Source organism: Molothrus ater, chromosome 13, assembly GCF_012460135.2.
Source record: "Molothrus ater isolate BHLD 08-10-18 breed brown headed cowbird chromosome 13, BPBGC_Mater_1.1, whole genome shotgun sequence".
NCBI lineage: Eukaryota > Metazoa > Chordata > Aves > Passeriformes > Icteridae > Molothrus > Molothrus ater.
Genome location: NC_050490.2, coordinates 9,894,499 through 9,913,504, shown reverse-complemented (window position 1 = coordinate 9,913,504; position 19,006 = coordinate 9,894,499). Strand labels below are relative to the sequence as shown.

Here is a 19,006-nt window from a genome sequence, read left to right as displayed (position 1 = left end):
GCTTCAGATTAATAGCTTCTAAATTGCTATGGATCATTAAATCATTGATTGCTACCTGTACTTAATATTTGTGAGCAAGATTTATCTTTCCATAACAAAAATTTTCTAGAGATGCACAATTTGCATTTGCTTTTTACTTTTTGTAGTCACCACTCTGTCAAGGCAGCTCGACATTCAGACCCATGTAATATTCTTGCATTTCTCAGCATTTTTACCCCCTGCACTTGTAGGCTGAAGTAATTCAGCTAAAGAATTGGAATTTTAAATGGTGACAAGGTATGATAAATAATATGTCAGACTATGAGCCATCATTGAAATTTTGGGTTTGTGTTCAAGGCAAAATGTGCTAAATGGGAAGCATTATCAATTGTCTGCAGATATTTTGGATTCTTGTCTAATTTGCAGACACATTCTTGCCATATTCACAGGGACAGAGCCCGGATCTGTGTTAGTGCTGGGCAAAACATGTAATCTTGATTTAATTACAACATGCCTGTCTTAAGTGAAAAGTGTTAGCTGGACGTGTCTGTTCTGTTAGAGAGGAGGAAATGCTTCTGAGAAATGTATCCCTTAGGGGACTCCAGCTCAGCAGCACTGGGGCCAGATATCCAAAGGATGCACCAGGAGCTCCATTATTACAAATCTTAAGAATAGACAAAGCAAAGATATTATCTCTTAGAGCTGAAGAGCAGAAACAAGAGCAGGGCATCTCATCCCAAGTGCATGAAAAGTGCAGTGAAGAAGTTGCTAGCCCATACTTCCAACTGGCATAAATTTGTTTGGTCTGTGTTACTTTTTGATGGCCTCTTTTTACATTTTTTCTTTTTGAGAGACACATTTTTATTGATATTTATTCTCGTGGTGATTTTTTTTGCCTTTTCAGAAGACTATAATTTTTTGTAAAAACAATAAATAGTGATAACTGAAACAGATAAAGGTAATTTCCTGCTCTTCTTGTCCTGGTTTGTGTGTTTTTACCATTGGGAGCAGAAGAGGAAGGGGGAAAAATAAGAATAATGCCTTCTGATTAGGAATATGGAAAGATTTGGTATTTTTCTCATAAAATTGCTGAATTTTTTTTTCTGAAAATGTTGTGGCTTTTGGACACACTCTTATAATTGTAGGTAGATAAAGGTGTTTGCTGTGTGCTTATCTCTTCATGGCACATTGTATACTTGCACAGATCCCATGTAGATTCCTTTTCCACTTTCCATAACTACTCTTAAATGTTTCAAAACGTGGTACTGACCAAAATGGAGAAGGATCAATTACAAAAGATGATGATCAGGTCTGTTAGATTCTTTCCTTCTTCCCATCCACCCCACCATCACTCCAAACCACTGAATATCTCTCCAGGGGTAGTGGAGAACAGTTTCAACTCCAAGGAGTTCTGTTTGATTTTTAAGAGGGTAGATGAAGGAGTAAATATGTGTGCCAGTTTATCTGGGCACCAGGAGAAAATAGAGAACCAGTAGCAAAACAGAAACCTGATTTTTTTGTTCTCTGTTTCAGGTTTCCATCATAGGATAGTGTGAGTGATCTAAATAAAGCTTGGAAATAAAGGCCAACTGACTCTTTCAGCTGTATTGTCAGAGACTGCATTCTAGGGGGAGGCAATGCCTCAGGACCAAGAGGGTTCAGTGTGGGTACCCCGCGGCCCCAGGGGGTGAAAAATATGGAGGGGACAGATGTCCCAAAGTTGGGATGTGCCTTTTTGGAGTGGGACGAAGCATCCTTAAAAGTCGACCCTAGAAGCAGCTCTGGTCCGTGTTCAGTAGTGAGAGCACTGGGCATGAAAGGAAGAAGTCACCATTAGCACAAGAAGGAAGAAGAAGTCACCATTAGCACAAGAAGGAAAGGAAGAAGTCACCATTAGCACAAGAAGGACTCTTCTCCTCTTGATGCACTGAGGATTGAGTATTCTGAAAAGTGGTGCCAGACCGAGAGTTGATGATTTAGGGGATGTATTGTATTGGGAATTTAGTAGGGAGAAGAGGAGATGTATTTGTGATGTTTTCATTTTCCTTGTGTGTTTCTTTTTTTTCCTTTTCCTTGTAGCTTAGTTAATAATATTTTTTTTCCCTAAGTGAGAGCCTGCTTTGCTTATTCCTGGTCACATCTCACAGCAGAAACCAGGGAGAGGGTATTCTCATGGGGGCACCGGCATTGTGCCAGTGTCAAACCATGCCACTAGTGAATTCTGGAAAGCACTGGTACTAGACAGATGAATCCACTAGGCCCTGGGTAATTGAGGGACTGTTTCTTTAGGGAATGATGTCTGCTGTTGTAAGACTAGATCTGCAACTTTTTCCACTACATTTTGACAGCAACTATTTGTATATTTTAGAAACAAACTTGGTCTGGTTTATCATGCAGTGTCAAATCACATTACAGCTTATATTGAGTTTGACATGATGTGACATATTGTGAAACAATTCCTCAAAGCTTCAGATGGTATCACAAGATTATTTTTTATGATTTTTTTTTAATCCCATGCACATTTTCTTGTCCTTCTCTAAGCTGAGCTATCTCTAACAACATTGCACAGAGCTGAGTATATAAAATCTGGGTACAGGACATTCTTTGTACAGCACATGCTTACCCTTTCAGACAGGAAACAGATCTCCATAAACAGTGTGATTGCACCAGTTAAAACTGTGTTGCACTTTCTTGCCTGCAAGCCTATATCTTGTCAAATCACTACATACTTCAGCTGGGGAAGCCATGACTAATGAAAAACGGACTAATGCTTTGTGAATTGTAATGCTGTGAATTTATTGCTGTGTGTCAGTGCTTTCAAATCAAGACTTAATTGATCTGGTCCTATCTTTAATAAAGATGACACTGCAATTTTTCTTTAGGGCCATGGAAGCATTTGTTGTTACATACTGAATATATGTTTTTACTGTATTTTTGCATCCTTTAATGCATTGCAGCTCCATATTTCACTGCTGCTTTCTCACAGGTTACGCTTGAGTCCAAAGCAGCCCAAATATTGTCTAGATTTTTTGTTTTTCTGATTCCTGTAATGTTGCAAGGGCTATGCCATTGATAATACAAATACTCCAGATAAATGGATCCCTTCCCTTTCCTGAAAGCCTCGTTTCTCGTCGAACTGACGGTCGCCCATCCATTTCCCTCTCTCTGCAGACGTGCGCCCTGGATTCTGCTACTCCACGCTGAGCAACGGGCGCTGTGGCAGCCAGCTGCCGCAGCCCCTGTCCAAGATGCAGTGCTGCTGTGACAGCGGCCGCTGCTGGTCACCTGCCCCCGCCGCCGCTCCGGAGATGTGCCCCATCAGATCCACCGGTAGGAACCCGCCCGAGCTCCACTCAGCGTGCCTCAGCACTGAACTGGCAGTCATTTCGTTTTGGGTGGATTTTTAGCTGTAATGCTTTCATTAAAGAGCTACACGGAATGGTTGAAGCTGAAGGGCACCTTGGCAGATTGTTTAGTCCAACTCCCCTGCTCAAGCAAAGCCTCCTGTATAGAAGAGTGCTCAGGACCCCCAGGAGGGCAAGCAGACAGAAAGAATTATTTGTTGCTTGTTTTTTAGTCAAGTTATTCTGACCTTACCTGCTTCAGATTTGTTTTCAAAATCCTCTTCAAGATCAAATTACTTCCTCAAGACCCTTTTAATGCATCCCCAATTCCTCTGTATTTTCATTCTCGTTGGGAAACAGGGGTTTCCTTCCTCATGATAAGCTTTCTGAGGTGCCATATGTTTCCTGAAATTTGACGCAGAAGATGATTTCTCTCTGCTACCAAAATTCTTTATTGTCTGCTTGGGTATTGAGATCCTCAGATAATGTATCATTGAATTGAGAGAAGATGGTGAGGGAGGAGATTGTTAAACTAAGTATGAGGGACTGAGGGAAGCTGATTTTGAGATTGTTTAGGACTGGAGACCTAATAAAATCCTTTAGAAGAGGAGAATACAAGAAATTTAAGAATTTATAGGAGGAGGTTAAGGGAGGTGCAGAGTTTATGGAGGAATGAGATTGTAACACTATAGCAGTGTAACTGAAGAAATTGTCAGAGTTCATATATGGGAGTTTTTATTGTTCTTGCTTTTAATCCTTTGAATGAAACTGCATAATACTGGAGCAGAAATCTGCAATCAGAACTGTTGGAAGACTTTCTGTCACTGTCTTATTAATAACATTTAAGCATGTTAAAAGTTCAAAACTGGCTAGAACAATGCTAAAACATAGTGCACTCTATTGACAACCCTCTGAAATAGGAAGACAACAAGAAATCTTTCAATCTTAACACAGTTCTTGCTTTCTTCAAATACTTTCTAATTGTTCATATCTAACTGGTGAGTAAACTGGGTGGAAAAGTAAGGTAATTTGGCTAAAGCTGCAGACTGAGACGTCATGGAGAAGGAGCTAGAACCCAGGACTTCCTGACTCATAAATCCATGCAAGGTCTTCCAGATCATGGTTACATGCCACTTCTTTTTTGGTTTTGCTTCTGACCTGAGACATAAATTGAGACTATAAATTACTCTTTTTAAAAGTGCTTTGAAATTCTTTGAAAAGCTTTACATGCATTTAAGGTATTGCTGTCATTATGTAATTAAGGTCAGATATTCCTTACATAGTATATCCTGAGAAGGCAAGACAAGGAATTTAGAGCTGTCAGTGGCCCAAAGCATCTTTAACTCTGAAATGGAAATTTAGTGCAATATAAAGGGGAGCACTAGCTGCATAATGTAACTGAGTAGTTGCATTTTAAATGTGGACATCAGACCCAGTTGCTACTACAAAATGGTAACTACAAAATTGCTAGGAATTACACATGGAAATTGAAGTTGCAATAAAAAGGCTTGCACTGTAATTTTTTATAATATGGTGGTAATTGTTTATGTGGAATAGCAGGGTTTACCATTGACGCTATTTAAAGAATAAAAGGAACTGACAGAGTGAAATGCAGTGACGCATGAAGCAAACTGATTACCCAACAGCATCAAATAAATGCAAACATCATAATCAGGAAAAGCAGAACTTTAGGTTCTGATGTTTGTTTAACAAATCCTCTGTGATTCAGGAAGAGCTTATAATGTGTTTTACAGGTGGAAGCAGATACAATGAAAGTGTTGAAGGCTGAAATACCCAGTTTACTTCTCCCAACATTTACTTTATTTTTCTGTTCTTGTTTTTCATATTGTTTCAAGAATTCATTAATCTCTAGACTTTTTCCCCCTTATATGATTCCTCTTCCCTGTTGTTCCACAAACTTTAAAGTTTGAAGTTCAAAGATGTTGACTGCACAAATAATTACTTGTGTGCACACAAATTGTTAACATTAATTAGGTCAGCTGGAATGTGGTCTTTAATTGTGATACTCTGTGTGCATTTTTTGGATTGCAAATTCCAAACCCACACTTCCTGAAGACAAAAGAGTCATGGGCAAGAGGAAATGTGGGGCAGTAGGGCAGATGCCACTGATAGAGATAAAGAATAGGAGAATGCAACACGTACACCATAGACTGCTCTTACAGCAAAGTAGATCATTTGTCGTAGATCATTCCCATCACCTGGAAAAGGATGAATTTAGTAGATCTGACTTGGTTTCTCTTTGGCTACACTGCTTAGACTACACCTTATTTGGTTTCTGCTTTTATTGGCAAACTTAATTTTCCCAGGGAAATAGTGTTAGTGTATTCATTCTCTAATTGGTTTAGCCTCATTGCTTATATTTGTATTTCTTTGTTTTAGGAGGTTAACTTTTAAGAAACACGACTGAAACTGGGCTTTTTTCCCTGTTCAGTATTTTTTCTAACTCTGTGGCAAGCTTTCTGTTAAATTAACTTGGGATCAAATCCAGAAGTCCTTCACTAGGTAAACTTGACACTGAGTTCACCAAAGATTTTTGCTTGAAAGATGACAAAGTAAATTAGGATCAGGTCTCTGCCTCACTGTTCAATTTCATGTCCAGAATATCAGTTCTGTTACCTTTTTACTGGCAGTCTTCTGACAAGTAGTGTTGAGATTCTGTGGATTAATGACTCAATTCAGAGAGCAAAGCTTGTTGCTATGAAGAAAACATATAAGCTCACATTTTCCAGATTATTTAAGGTTTGTTATTGCTAATCTGAAACACTGCAAAAAGAGGGGGAGTGTTGGACTAAATGGAACAGGCTGCAAGAGTCTAAAACAGCATTGATGTTTTTGTGTTTCAGATGAGTACCGTAAATTGTGCACAGTAGCTGCTATTCTGCCAGCAAGACCCGACCTTCCTCCGGCCCGTCCTGATGTCATCCCCCCACCACTCATTCCTGACATTTACCCTCCTCCACATCCAGAGATCATCTATCCATCTCGGGCTCCACCAGTGCATCGTAAGAGAGACTGAAATAACCTCTCTGAAACAACCTCTCCTAGCACCATGTGCATTTAGCTTCTTTCAAAATATGCATTTCTCAGGAGCAGTGTGCTCCCTGCAGCTCTTGGTGTCCTTTACTTACTTTATGTGGACATGGAGGCTCTGGATGTCCTTTTAATCAGAGCCTGCCTACCATGTGCCTTGCGGCAAGATACCTATCTCATGAGTAGTGTTTTCCCTGATAAGATAGGTTTCAAAAATTACATTCTCACTGTCTGTACTGTGGCTCATGTATTGTAGTAGTTAGATTACTGTTATTTTAAGGCTGTTGTGAGCTTTGCTGCATGTCAGCACTGCAGAATATAAATAGCTCTTTGACTAGGTTGTGAAAGATATTTACATTAAAAAGCTTGTCTGAGAGAAAGCAACTTCTTTCAGGTTGTTTTCCTCACTTGCACTTGGCCAGGTAGGAAATGTACTGATCAAAATTCTGCTGTACTCTGCTGGACACTGAGACTGACCCAGTGCACAGAAAGAGCTATTTTAGTGATACACATGGATGGGTTAGTTTTCCCCAAAGTAAGAAGGAAGCCAGAGCAGACTACCAATATAGAGCAACATACCAATATAATAGAGTCCTTTTTTGTCTTTGCTCAGAGAATTTACTACATGCCCATGTGGTCCAGAGTAGGCATGTGCCACCTGAAATCATTTGGCATAACCACATACTCTTTTGCAAGTAAACAAGCTGATTTTGCCCATACTCTGTGCAGATGCAAGCAGTCTCTGCTTGCACTGGCACCAGCTGAAACTATTTAGTCTTGGTTCAGCACCAAGCTGAGCTAATAAGCCTAAGAGGCAAAGTATTGTAGCTTAGGCTGACACTGCACTGACGTAGTTGCACAGCTTCTGGTCAGCTGGTAGCAGGGACAGAGCCAGCTCATGCCTGCCTGCCAAAGACAGTATAGGCGTATTCCCAGGGTTATCCCTGCCCTCCTCACTGCTATCTGGGAAAGTGAAAATAATGAACCAGTCTGGCTCCTCTTTGCTACTCCAGGCTTTTAGTAGAGTACCTGCAGTGTCACACATCCACTTTACCTCTAGGTATGAGCAGACATAGTCCTCTTTGATAGGACAAAAGATGAAAACACAACCAAACTTGCCCTAATGAAAATTTCTGTGGTTGTTAGCTGTTTTCAAAGAAATCTATTAGAGTCAAAGTGCCATTTTCTCTCTCCCATTTCATTATGTAATTCACATTACAATGGAAGGTAAATGTTGATTTTTAATGGAAAATCCTGCATAAGTTGTAGATTATCAGAAGCTATTATGATGAACTATTAAAATATTTTTCCAACTGTTGTTATTTCAGCAATCTTGCCGGTGAACTTAACTGACTATTGCCAAACATTCCGACATCTCTGCCGAAATGGGCGTTGTATTCCCACTCCTGGGAGCTACCGCTGCGAGTGCAACAAAGGATTCCAACTGCATGGTAGAGAGGAATGCCTTGGTATGTGGTTTTCTGCTGTAAATCACAGAGGGGAATTTCATTTTAGAGGAAAAAACATTCTTCTCCACACAATGTAATAACTGAGTTCTTAAATAGAAGAGCCCCACCTCCAAAAAAAAACCCAGTAAAGACACTTTGAGAAACTGATTGATTTCAGTGGCAAACTTATTTTTACAACAATTTTGCCTTTAAAACAGTATTTAACAAATCTTGTAACAAAATTACACAGAGGCAAGGATTTCTTATTTTACTAACCCATTACTATAATGTGTTTATTAGTTATTGAAAATGGTCTCTTTAAAATGCTACCAGCTTTTTGAGTATGCAATGACCTATTGTTAAAAAAATCATAAATTTAGGCTTAGTAGGATTTACAAGTCCTTTTTAAGTTCATGAGTAGTATCTTGTTGGGCTCTTGAGACCTTTAGGCTTGGAACTCAGCAAGAGCTCAACAACAGAAGCATGGATTAACTGTATCTTATAGGCAAGATTTTGGTTCTGTCAAAATCTTCAGTGGAGCCAGTAACGTGGAGATGTGGGATTAAGTCCTCAATCTCTCACACATGCAATATTTTACTGAAAATTCATTTTTCCCAGATCCTGTTTATCTTAAAATGTGGGAAATTTTTTTGGGCTCTCAGTGATGTCCCCTTTTCTTAGGGATTGAAGGGCACTATTTCTCCAAGTACACAGTAATAAAATACCCCTGCAGGCAAAAATAACTGGCAGCCAGTGTGGTAATAAAATTGTATTGTCTGTGTCCCACAGATATTGATGAATGTGAAAGGAATCCATGTGTTGGTGGAGACTGTGTGAACACACAAGGATCCTACATCTGCCAGTGTCGTGTTGGGTACCAGAGCACGGCCACCAGAACGGAGTGCAGAGGTAATGGGCATACAGCCACATCTGCTACTGTCTGCTTATCAGGAGGGAAAATAGTTTGCAAGCAAAATTTAACAGATGGGTCAAATATGGGAGTTTTAAAAAAAATGAAGTTCAGGTATGGCAGTAAAAAAAACCTGCTGGAGCTGGCTGTTCACTGACTGGGTTATGAGAAGAGGCATATTGTATTGTGCTAAAAGGATCTTGGCACTATTTATGGCTTTGAAATAGAATAGACATATTTTCTTGGCTTTTTGGGATTTTTTTTTTTTTAATATTAAGACATTATATTCTTTTGCTGCTTGAAGATCACAAGGACAATTAAGCATCCCTTCACTGGAGAAACACTTTATGTATAAACGACTAAGGAAGTTGGGGAGAAAGATAAAACTTCCAATGAGTAAATATAAGGTTACACTGCCTGTGTGTTGTCTCTGCTTACTGCCAGAGAAACAACTAAACATAAATTACAGCAATGAAAACTTAGATATGGAAAAGTAGTGGGAAAGTCTAGATGGGGAAGCCTCAGAATCCTCATTATAGTTATTCTGAAGATCTGACTTGACTGTAGTCCTGATGGTCTTCATCCTGTCTTCCTATGGGAGTGACCACATAACTCCTCAGCAGTCAGCCAACCCTCTGTCAGGGTTTTGTGACTCCCAAATTGGGGTAGGCATTCAGCTGTAAAGGTAGATAGAGGCAGTCACGATGAGAGATTTCTGGCAGAAGAATAAATGATTGCTTTGATATTCCATAAGAAATGAAGCATCTAAATGAAACAGGATGTTTGAGTGCTCAGAGTCACAGCTTGTCTTCATATTTGCTTCCTGCACTGGGTGCAGGGTGCAGAGCATGCCCTCAGTCTGAAGCAGAAAGTTTCGAAAAAGCCAGAAGAAAGTTACCTGTACTAGTGTGCATTTTTTTCCTTCCTTTTGGGAATCAGAAAGGTGTTTGTGGTAGAGAAGCTTGCTCTCTGGTCCAGGAAGACATGCAGAGCCAGCAGCACTGCTGCCTGATGCTGGGGAGTGTTTGACCTAATTGCTGCCAAGCAGCCGTGTTGCGGAAGCATCTTCATAGTTCAGCTGACTGGTGGTGAGGGAGTGCTGAAGGGGAGTCTCAGCTGTGATGAATTTACTCATGAGTCATTTTTGTCACACACTTTTAATTTGACTGATTCATTACACAAACACATGGTTGTCAGAAGCCCAGTAGCTTAATGGCATTTAAGTGTGGTCACTTAGCAGTTCCTTTGCAGTGTATGGGAGCTGTGCCTGCTTGACAGCCAGAGCAGAAAATGCTGCGATGTGCAGAATCTTGTTTTTCTAAAGGAATTTTTAGGACCAGTATAGGGAAAAGAAAAAGGCTGGTGGGGTGCTTTTGGCAAAGTGTACATATAGCACTGGTGCCTGCCAAATCAGCATTTGCTGTAGAATTACTTTGCATGACTACTTTGGATGTAGAGATTTTATTTTTTGCATGCACAAATGTGTCTGTGCTGATGTGCTTTTGGAAATGTGTTCCTTATGAAGTCTCTCAAGCTCTTGAAAAATGAAGTCTCCATAATGACCAGATGTTTATCTGTTCCTTGCTCTGAGGTTCCAGGGGAGGATTTTTTCTGCATGATAACTCTGATTGGTGACTAAACATTGCAGTCTTTATTGCAAGCTACTGATTCATCCCTTCTTAGGATCCCTTATAATTCTAATATGAGCTTGGCTGAATTAATATCTTAATTGGAGACATAGGGGAATAAAGTCACATTGTGATTAATAATCTGAAAAAAATGCTTCTCAGTTGCAGAAGAGAGGATATGAAATGGACCTCAAAATAAGGTGAAATTTTATTATGATTAGCTATCAATGTGTGCTTTAACAGCTAAGTGCTTGCTATAATCTGCTCAACATTTCTGACGAGTGGAGCTCAGGTCTTATAGGGAGATAACAGCAATTTTGGATATTTCATTGAGAAGGATACTTTGTTTTGCAAGTTTCTCTGAGGAGAAAAAAAATGGTGATGTTATGTTGGACTAGTGGTGGGACTCTGATCAGCTGTGTGTAAGTAAAGAACAATGAGGTTCAGTATTAATTTTCAACACATATAAATGGCATCAGATGCATAAAAATACAAAAACAAATGAGCTCTAAAAATTAAAAGGCCTTGAGATTCTGCAGCATTTCTGCCTGTCCTAAGGAAGAAAGCTGGTGGAGTAGCTGAAGCCAGACATGGGTGCAAGCAAGGGCTGAAAAAGTGGGGTGAAAAGAGACTGAGCAGAGAGCAAACTCACTTTATGCATTGCTGCTTGATGATGCTGGTTTATCAGATGAGTTTATCAAGCCTGTACACTTTTGGTGGAGGGCTGCAAGCTGCTGCTGCAGTGAGTGGTCACCGAGCAGCTCGTGCCTCTGCTGCCATGGTTACTTGCTTGCAAAACACTGGTTTTCAGGGATTTCTTAGACTCTTCACAGAACTACCATACTGCTAAGAAGGCAAATAAAGGTTCACAGTTTTAGAGCCTAAGTGTCCAGAGAGCCAGGGGCATTTGGGAGGACACCCTGCGCTCCACTTCTTCCTGAAGTGCAGCAATGCATTTCCACAGAGAGGGCTTGGGAAGGGCACCCCCAGGGTATTTGGGAAGTGTGGGTGCAAAATAGACAGGTTTGCATGGGCTGGTTGTGAGCTCTGAGCTGAGTCCCCTGTGTGTAGGAATCTCTGGGAGACAGTCCAGGCCTTGATGGAGAATACTGAGCAATCTGAAAAATGTCTAGACAGTCTGTCTCAGCATCTCCTCTCCCCTCCTTTGGAGGAGAGGGAGAGCTGCCAGCCTCGTGTGATATCACTCTTCAGGTCCTCCAAAGCACTTGCCAAGCACCTCCTGCAGAGAGAGGGGAAAGAGGATCTGATGTTTCAAATACAAAGTAAGCAGGAGAAATTCTTCTGAGGTGGGAAAGTCTTGAACTTTCCTGTTATCTTACAAAGCAGCAGCAAAAGACAAGCTTTCCCACATATTTCCTTAAGTAGTTAGGTACTGTTAAATTAAATAAAAAAGTTCAGTAAAAATATTATAATTATGGGCAAAAATTAAAAAAAAACCTGCAAAAATTGTGATTCTTGTTTGAGAAAGCTGCAGGGTAGTGTTCACTGAAATTCTTTCACAGCAACTTGAAATTTCAAGCTGACAAACATTTTCCACCCCCATAACATTCAGTTATGGAAATCAAAATAAATAATTTTTCAGGTAGTACAATTTCCATGGAGGTTTAAAAACCACGGGGAAGGGCAAATGGGAAAAATTCCTCTTGGGTATAAAAAAGAGTCTCCCAAAATGTTATTTTTCTTTCTGGTTGACTTTCAGACATCGATGAATGCTTACAGAATGGTCGTATCTGTAATAATGGACGATGCATAAACACAGATGGCAGTTTTCACTGTGTCTGTAATGCTGGCTTTCAAGTGGCAGTTGATGGGAAAAACTGTGAAGGTAAGACTTTTCTGAAGTTATTTCATATCAGTAATTACAGTTGCAAGGGGTTATTCACATCAATGAAAAAGAAAAGGACCCCTGGTGGGGGGAAGGGAAGGAACAAGGAGTCATATATCCAAATACCTTTTGCTGTATCTGGGAGGGCAAGTAAAATGTCTTTTGCAGCCAGTTCTGGAGCCTTGGCTTGGCAATCCTCAACGGGATGTCTGTCCAGAAGGAGAAGTAGCACATACCACTATCACAAAATGCAGTTTCTTTGATGGGAGTGGTACATTTTAAAACATAGTGCAAGTCACATGCTGCCTGATTTTACTGTGTGCTTAACAGCACGCTTTATGGGATCTTACTGGGTGACTAGCAATGTGGTTTGTGTAGATGCAGACTGGTCTGACCTATAAAAATTGTTTTAACAAAAATTTGTAAACATAATTGATGTGTTCCTACCTCCCAGACCTTTAGTAAAGGGGAAGAAAAGAAGAATGTTCTTTATCATGCTTCCCAAGGTCTTTGGGAGGGTTCCCAATGATCTATTCATACGTTAAAAGAATTTCAAGCACTGTTCTTAGAAACATTTTTGGCAGAATATTATCTCAGTGATTCAGCTCAAAGACTTAATGCCAAAATTCCTGGTTGGGATAGATACACGATTTTTTTTTTAAATCATAAATTATTTTTGTCTGACTTAGCCTGTAAGTAAAAAGAAAACACACTATGTCTAGAAGTTTAATTTCTGTCCAAGACAGCTGCAATATTAAGGAAAATAGCACGATTCTGAATATATTGTAATGTCATTATGATCCAGTGATTTTATGTGCTAGTAGTGATTCTGTTAATCCTTGGTAGAGACAGACACTTTAAGACTCTATTTTTCCTGACTCTTTTTTAGATACAGTTTAGCACCATATGCTGCTTTTAAAATATCTTATTATGGAAGTACATTGACTAAATATATTTGTAAATTAGACTAACTATTCAGGAAAAAACTCTCTATTCTGATTTCTTCCTTTCCCACCAAATACCATGTGCTAATAGTAATAAAAACCAGGACACCGGCAGTCTGGTAAAACATTTTTAATTCCATTGCATGTGCTGCCAGAATGTCTGTTGCATCCACTTATGAAACAGTTTCATCTCTGGCATTGTAATGCATTGAGTTGTATGCACACACACTAATCAGTAAAGACCATGGCATTGTGCCATACCTTAATGTAACTGTGTGTAGTTCTTTAGATGAAACTGGTAAATACTACTGATTTTTCTTGGATGTAACATCCGAAACTGATTTCATCTGCGCCAGGACAAAGTAAAGACTGAGAGGATATAAAAGCTTACTCAAATCAAGAACAGAATTCTCTGTACTTGCCCTTTTTTTTTTTTTTTCCTTTCCCATTTTGTGAGTAACTGTGCAGGGTTCAGAATAACAGGGTCTGAGAACCTCCACCTTTTCCTATTTGAATCCTCCATGATATCCCATTAGGTGAGAGGATGAATAATGCTTTCATGAAGCTGTAATTAGTAAGTACCCTTCTATATGGCCTGTCATGCTGAATGCAGGAAGAGGGCAGGTTCTATTTTAAATGGAAGTTGAGGACGGCAGTGCCCATAGAATTAATGCTTGAGCACAGTGCTGGGAATTCTCCCATACCATAAATCTTAGACTTATCCAGTGGAGGTTATAAAAGTTTTCACTCCAAACCCAAATGTTCTCTCCTCTCCCTTCAGGTCTTTTTAGTAACATAAAATTGTATTTACATTCCAAACACGAGGCTGCTTCTAACCTAGCTTCTATTTAGATTAAGATGTCAAACCCTCTTTAATTACATCCCTTCTCACTTTTTGATGACTTCTACCAAGTGGAAGTTCTTAAGCTGTCCGGTTTCTCATCCGTTTTTTGTTCTCTTTGCTTTTTTGGATTCATTCCTTTTTATGTTAATGATTCATTATGAGAAATGGAATCATTGCTTTGACACATCCTCTAGAATAGTGCAGTCTGTCCCATCATATGTTTCTGATTATCATTATAGCTCTGACAACTAAGAAAAAAATTAAGGTGTATCTTTTGGATATAACCAGTAACAGTTCTTATGCTTAAACATTATGAGCATTATATCTGTTGTCTGCATTTTCAGATATGGATGAGTGCAGCATCAGGAACATTTGCCTCAATGGGATGTGCATCAATGAAGATGGCAGTTTTAAATGCATTTGTAAACCAGGGTTCCAGTTAGCATCTGATGGACGCTATTGCACAGGTAAGCACAAGAAATTATGGATTCCCAAAACTTGTGAGTCTTGTTTCTCTGGGTAGCTTCAAGAATAGCCTTTTTTGTGATTCTTGGGAACAAGAGGTATGGGGCAGAGTTCTCAGCAGGTATGCTTTTTTAATCAGCTGGAATTATTTGTAGTTGTGCAAGACAGTACTCAGTCTTCTCCACATTGTTGAACAACTGCCCCAACCAGCCAGTGGGAAATATTCTTTTCCAAGGATTGCATGATCTGACCTAGTTAAACTCTGGGGTTTTTTTGCCTATGGTGTCTTCTGCAGATTGGTTCCAGTGTATCTTACATTTTGTGTTTGGCCTTTGAAAGTATTCTGCCTTTGGCCACCCAAACATCCTGACTTGTTGCATTTTTTGGGCTTTTCTCCCATTCCTGTCTGGGTGCTCCAAGGCAATACAGCATCTCTGAGGAGTGCCCAGCACTTGATCCGACCAAGATGCAGACATGAGCACCACAGCAAGATTGTCTTTTCCATTTGCTGCATGGGTGCAAATGAACTATTGTGCATTACCACACAAGTGTCTCCTTAGCTTAACAGCTGCTGGCTGTGTTGGCTGCAGCCTTCACACACTTAAAGCAATGGCATTTATTTAAATTCTTACCTGATTTCCATGTGGGATGTGTGTACTTTGCCAAAGCTTGTTTTCCAGCTGGTCTATGTGTGGGATGTCAGTGAGACTTCAATGCCCATCAGGCCATGGCACATCAGCCAGTTGTGTTCCCAAAGATCACTGGCTGCTCTCTGTGTCATTAGCAGGGATTTGACTCATGGATGGAAGCTCAGCCAAGCCTAAATACTGCTCTTGATTTTTGCCTTGAGTATCTTTTGGTGTTTTTTAAAGTTTTTTTTAAAAATTACGTCAGTCTGTGCCCTGAAATGCCACCCAAAAGGATGGTAACTCTACCTGATTACTTAAAACACAATGATGTTCAGCCTCTGTTATGTGCCTCCTGACTAGGAGTATGGATACAGTCAAAATGGGTTTCTGGCCGTAGAGAAATGTTACTTCTCTGCATCAAAGGAGGAATATTTGATAATTATCCAAAATTATAGAGAACTCAACTGATTCCTACTGAAAGTTGGAACAAATCTTATAGTAAAAGAAGGATTTCTCCCACTGGTTTTTGCACTTACACTAAGCCTTGTTCTTTATGAATGAGCATGCAAACATTTATTACATGTTAAAGTTGTTATTGGTGAAAATCAAACCAGATTTTGAAACCTGGACACCCAAATTACACTTTTTACCTTCTTCATATTTGTGTCTTTTCTTCCATTTGCCCAAAGTATCATGAAACAATTCCCAGGTCTTCAGCATTTAATATGATTAGTGATTCTGAATATGTTGTTTATATCATAATGTTAATACATAGAGTTTTATAAAGGGATTTAGCTGTAAAATAATTATTAGATGTTATGTATATGCATTCTTTTGGTTGTTCACAGGTTGTTCATGTTACCATTGATTATTTAGTTACTTGTCTGCAATAAATGTCTAATTTTAAGGAACTTTCCCAACTATAGATATAGATAGAGGTTTGCTTGAAGGATATTTTAGGGAAACCCTCCCTGTCAAGGCCAAGCCCTGGTCCTGGCTGGTTGGGAAGTATTCCAACAGACCCAGGTGTTTCTGCACTAAAAATGTTATCAAGTCACTTTGACTTGCTGATATGGTCTTATAAAAGCTGGATCCCCTTTTCAAGGTAAACTTGGAAACCTTTCCTGGGAAAGGTCCTTCAGGTTCTCACTGTGAAATGGGGTTCCCCAGTGATTGCAGACCCTGGGTGATGGTAAAGTATTTAGGCAGTTGATGGTGTATTACCTTGCTTATTTTTGCTTGGTGTGTGCTTATTGTTTTATTATTGTTTTACTGTTCATAGTCAGAGAAGTGCGTGTTATTAAAAAATCAAAAAAGGGAATATGGCTCCTCAAGAATATTTAGATAATGCAATATTTACACTAAATTTTATGAATGCAGATTATCAATTTTGATCCCTGGCAGACCGATACTGCTCTGAAGATCTGTGTGTATGGAACCAATTTCCAAAATTTTATCCACAATTGGGTGTGCAATGGCAAGGCCCAGCTAGGGGATGAGGTACACATGTCTTCTATCACCAGCAGGTCCAAAGTGGTCACCTGCTCATCTGGAGAAACATTGATCACCTCTGAGACAAAGCCCAGTGAGAGGAAAAATGACCTAATCACCATCCAGCCCTTGTGGCCAAAGCAGGAGCAGGGTAGGTCTGCCAGGAACATGGCTGTGCCTGAAAGCTTGCAGAGGCAGCTTGCCAAGAGAGGCCTTGTGTCTCACTGCACTCACCATCATATTGTTATGTTCCTACTGACCTTCTTCAGTTATTCCCTGCTCCATGCTTCCAGAAAGACATTCAGTAAAGTCAAAGTCAGCATTTCCAGCCAATGGACTCCCTCCTGCCTCAACAGCACAGCCCCTGAGCCCAGGCCACCAGAACTTTGGAACAGTAGCCATTTATTTCCAAATGCAGAAAAAGCAACTCTCTTCCTGGGGACATTGGACACTGTCTTTTTGTTTTCCTATGCTATGGGTCTCTTTGTCAGTTGCTTTTGCTGTATTTTTATCGATTGAATAAAGAAGGGGAAGATGCGGGAGATAAGAAATCCTGTTCCCTTCTGGTGAGCAACAGAAAGCACTCTGGGAAAGGTTCAGCTAGGTTTGAGGTAAAGAGCAGGTCATATAACCAGAGATGGGGTTGCCTGGCTGGCCTGTGGTTGCCCTGTGCATGAGGCAGTGGTTGGTTGGGGAGACACATGGACACCAGGGAGCTCATTGGGTAAAAGGACCCATGAACAGCCACACTGCAGTGGCAGGCAGCCTGTGTGTGCCTGTTTGGGTGAGGTTTAGAGCATAACAAGGCTTGATTTGTTGCAATAAGTGATCTTCTCTGGAGCAAGCAAGAAGGAGATCCATGTGTCTTTGTTCCTCATTGCTACAAAACTCTAAAGTCATGCTTGGATGTGCAGGGAGTGTTTGCACAAATGGACATTTCTGCACCAAATTCGTTTCCTGCCTGAGCAGTTTTGATAAGGAATTGTATGTGTGTTTTTGCAGAACTAGGGGATCAACAAAGGAATGGAAGAGTGCAGCTCATTGCTTCTGTAACTGTCTCATTTGATGTTCTCCAAGCTGAGTTTTCAGCTGTTAGGAAGGTCTTCTAACCCAAAGATGGGGATAATGCAATTAACACTTAGTTCCATAAAGCTGGAATTTAAGTATAAGTACAGGGCATATGCTTGGCTGTCTGGTAAAAAATTCCACTTAGACTTTCTGAAATAACATGCCAAAAAATAATGTTACACCATAGTCTTGTATATCCCCTGAAATACAAGACATGCTAAATTTATTCACCATTAGCTTCTTTCAATGATGATTTGCTTGATTTTTCAGAAACGCATATCATGCATGCAGAAGTCTGAAGCATTATTTCTATTCCATGCATTGTTTAATCTTTAGATCAGCAGGAATTCCCCAAATTAAAAGTTATTGCAAGACAATTGAAAATGGTAGTTTAGTAGTCTGAGTAAATTTTTCCTGCTTAAAATTAGAGGACTTTGTGTACCCAGCTAGCACTACTAAGCAAGCTAAGCAGAAAAGGCAAAACTTATTGAACATGGAGAATTAATCCATTAGTTGGATTTCCAGAACCAGGTTGAATATATTTTAAGTCATCCAAATGGTGACTTTGACCACAGAAAACAGTGGAGCATTCTCAAGGTTACAAATTTGGACTTTATTCCTGTGAGTGAAGTTGATTTACTCTGTGGAATCTCAGGCCTGGTAAAAGCAGAGACTTTTTACCCATCTTTACAGGAACCAGGTTTTCAGCTGACTTGCACCATTTTAAGTGACCCACTTTACCTTTAAAAAATTCTGTAGAGGTATTTCCAACACATTCGTAAATCAGTACAAAAGAAAATAGATGACACATTTCTCCCTTTACTAGGTTACGAAATCTTTTTTAAAAAATGAACTACAGGAAATGGGAAAGAAGTAATTTTGCCTTTCTGTTTCTAGAAATAACCTTTAAAAATGAAAGCTTTTTTTCTTTTTTTTTTTGCTTGTAGGAGAATCTGTTATAGGAGTTCAGTGTTGTTCACCAAAATAGCTGTCTACACCATTAAATAGCACGGGCTCATTTTGAATCCCAACTCCGTTTTTACCTGCACTGAGTAGGGACTAAATTTAAAGTGGGAAAAACATCTAAGATTTGTCTTAACAGAACAAAAGATTGTAGGATGAAGTAAAAATTATTTGAGCCCATGTACTTAAATATAGCTTTTATTTGAAAATGCAGTTTGAAGAAGGAATCTTGGATCATACAAGCTGGTTTTTATGCCAAACAACACAAACTAAGTAAAACACAGAGGTGTTTTACTCTCAATTTGCCCTTTTAAGGTCAGAAAAAAGGAAATTGTCACACACACTGTTTCTTGTATATAGTATGGAGAATTCTTATGAAGTGATTATTTTATAAAG

General features: G+C 39.6%; 1 protein-coding gene across 1 annotated transcript in view; it reads left to right on the top strand.

Moving 5' to 3' along the window:
* FBN1 (fibrillin 1) overlaps nt 1-19,006 on the top strand; it is a 144,920-nt gene that overhangs the window by 60,466 nt on the left and 65,448 nt on the right. Inside the window, 6 exon segments of the mRNA XM_036389524.2 lie at nt 3,151-3,309; nt 6,188-6,346; nt 7,703-7,843; nt 8,612-8,731; nt 12,081-12,206; nt 14,339-14,461. Coding sequence (XP_036245417.1) covers nt 3,151-3,309; nt 6,188-6,346; nt 7,703-7,843; nt 8,612-8,731; nt 12,081-12,206; nt 14,339-14,461 — 828 coding nt within the window.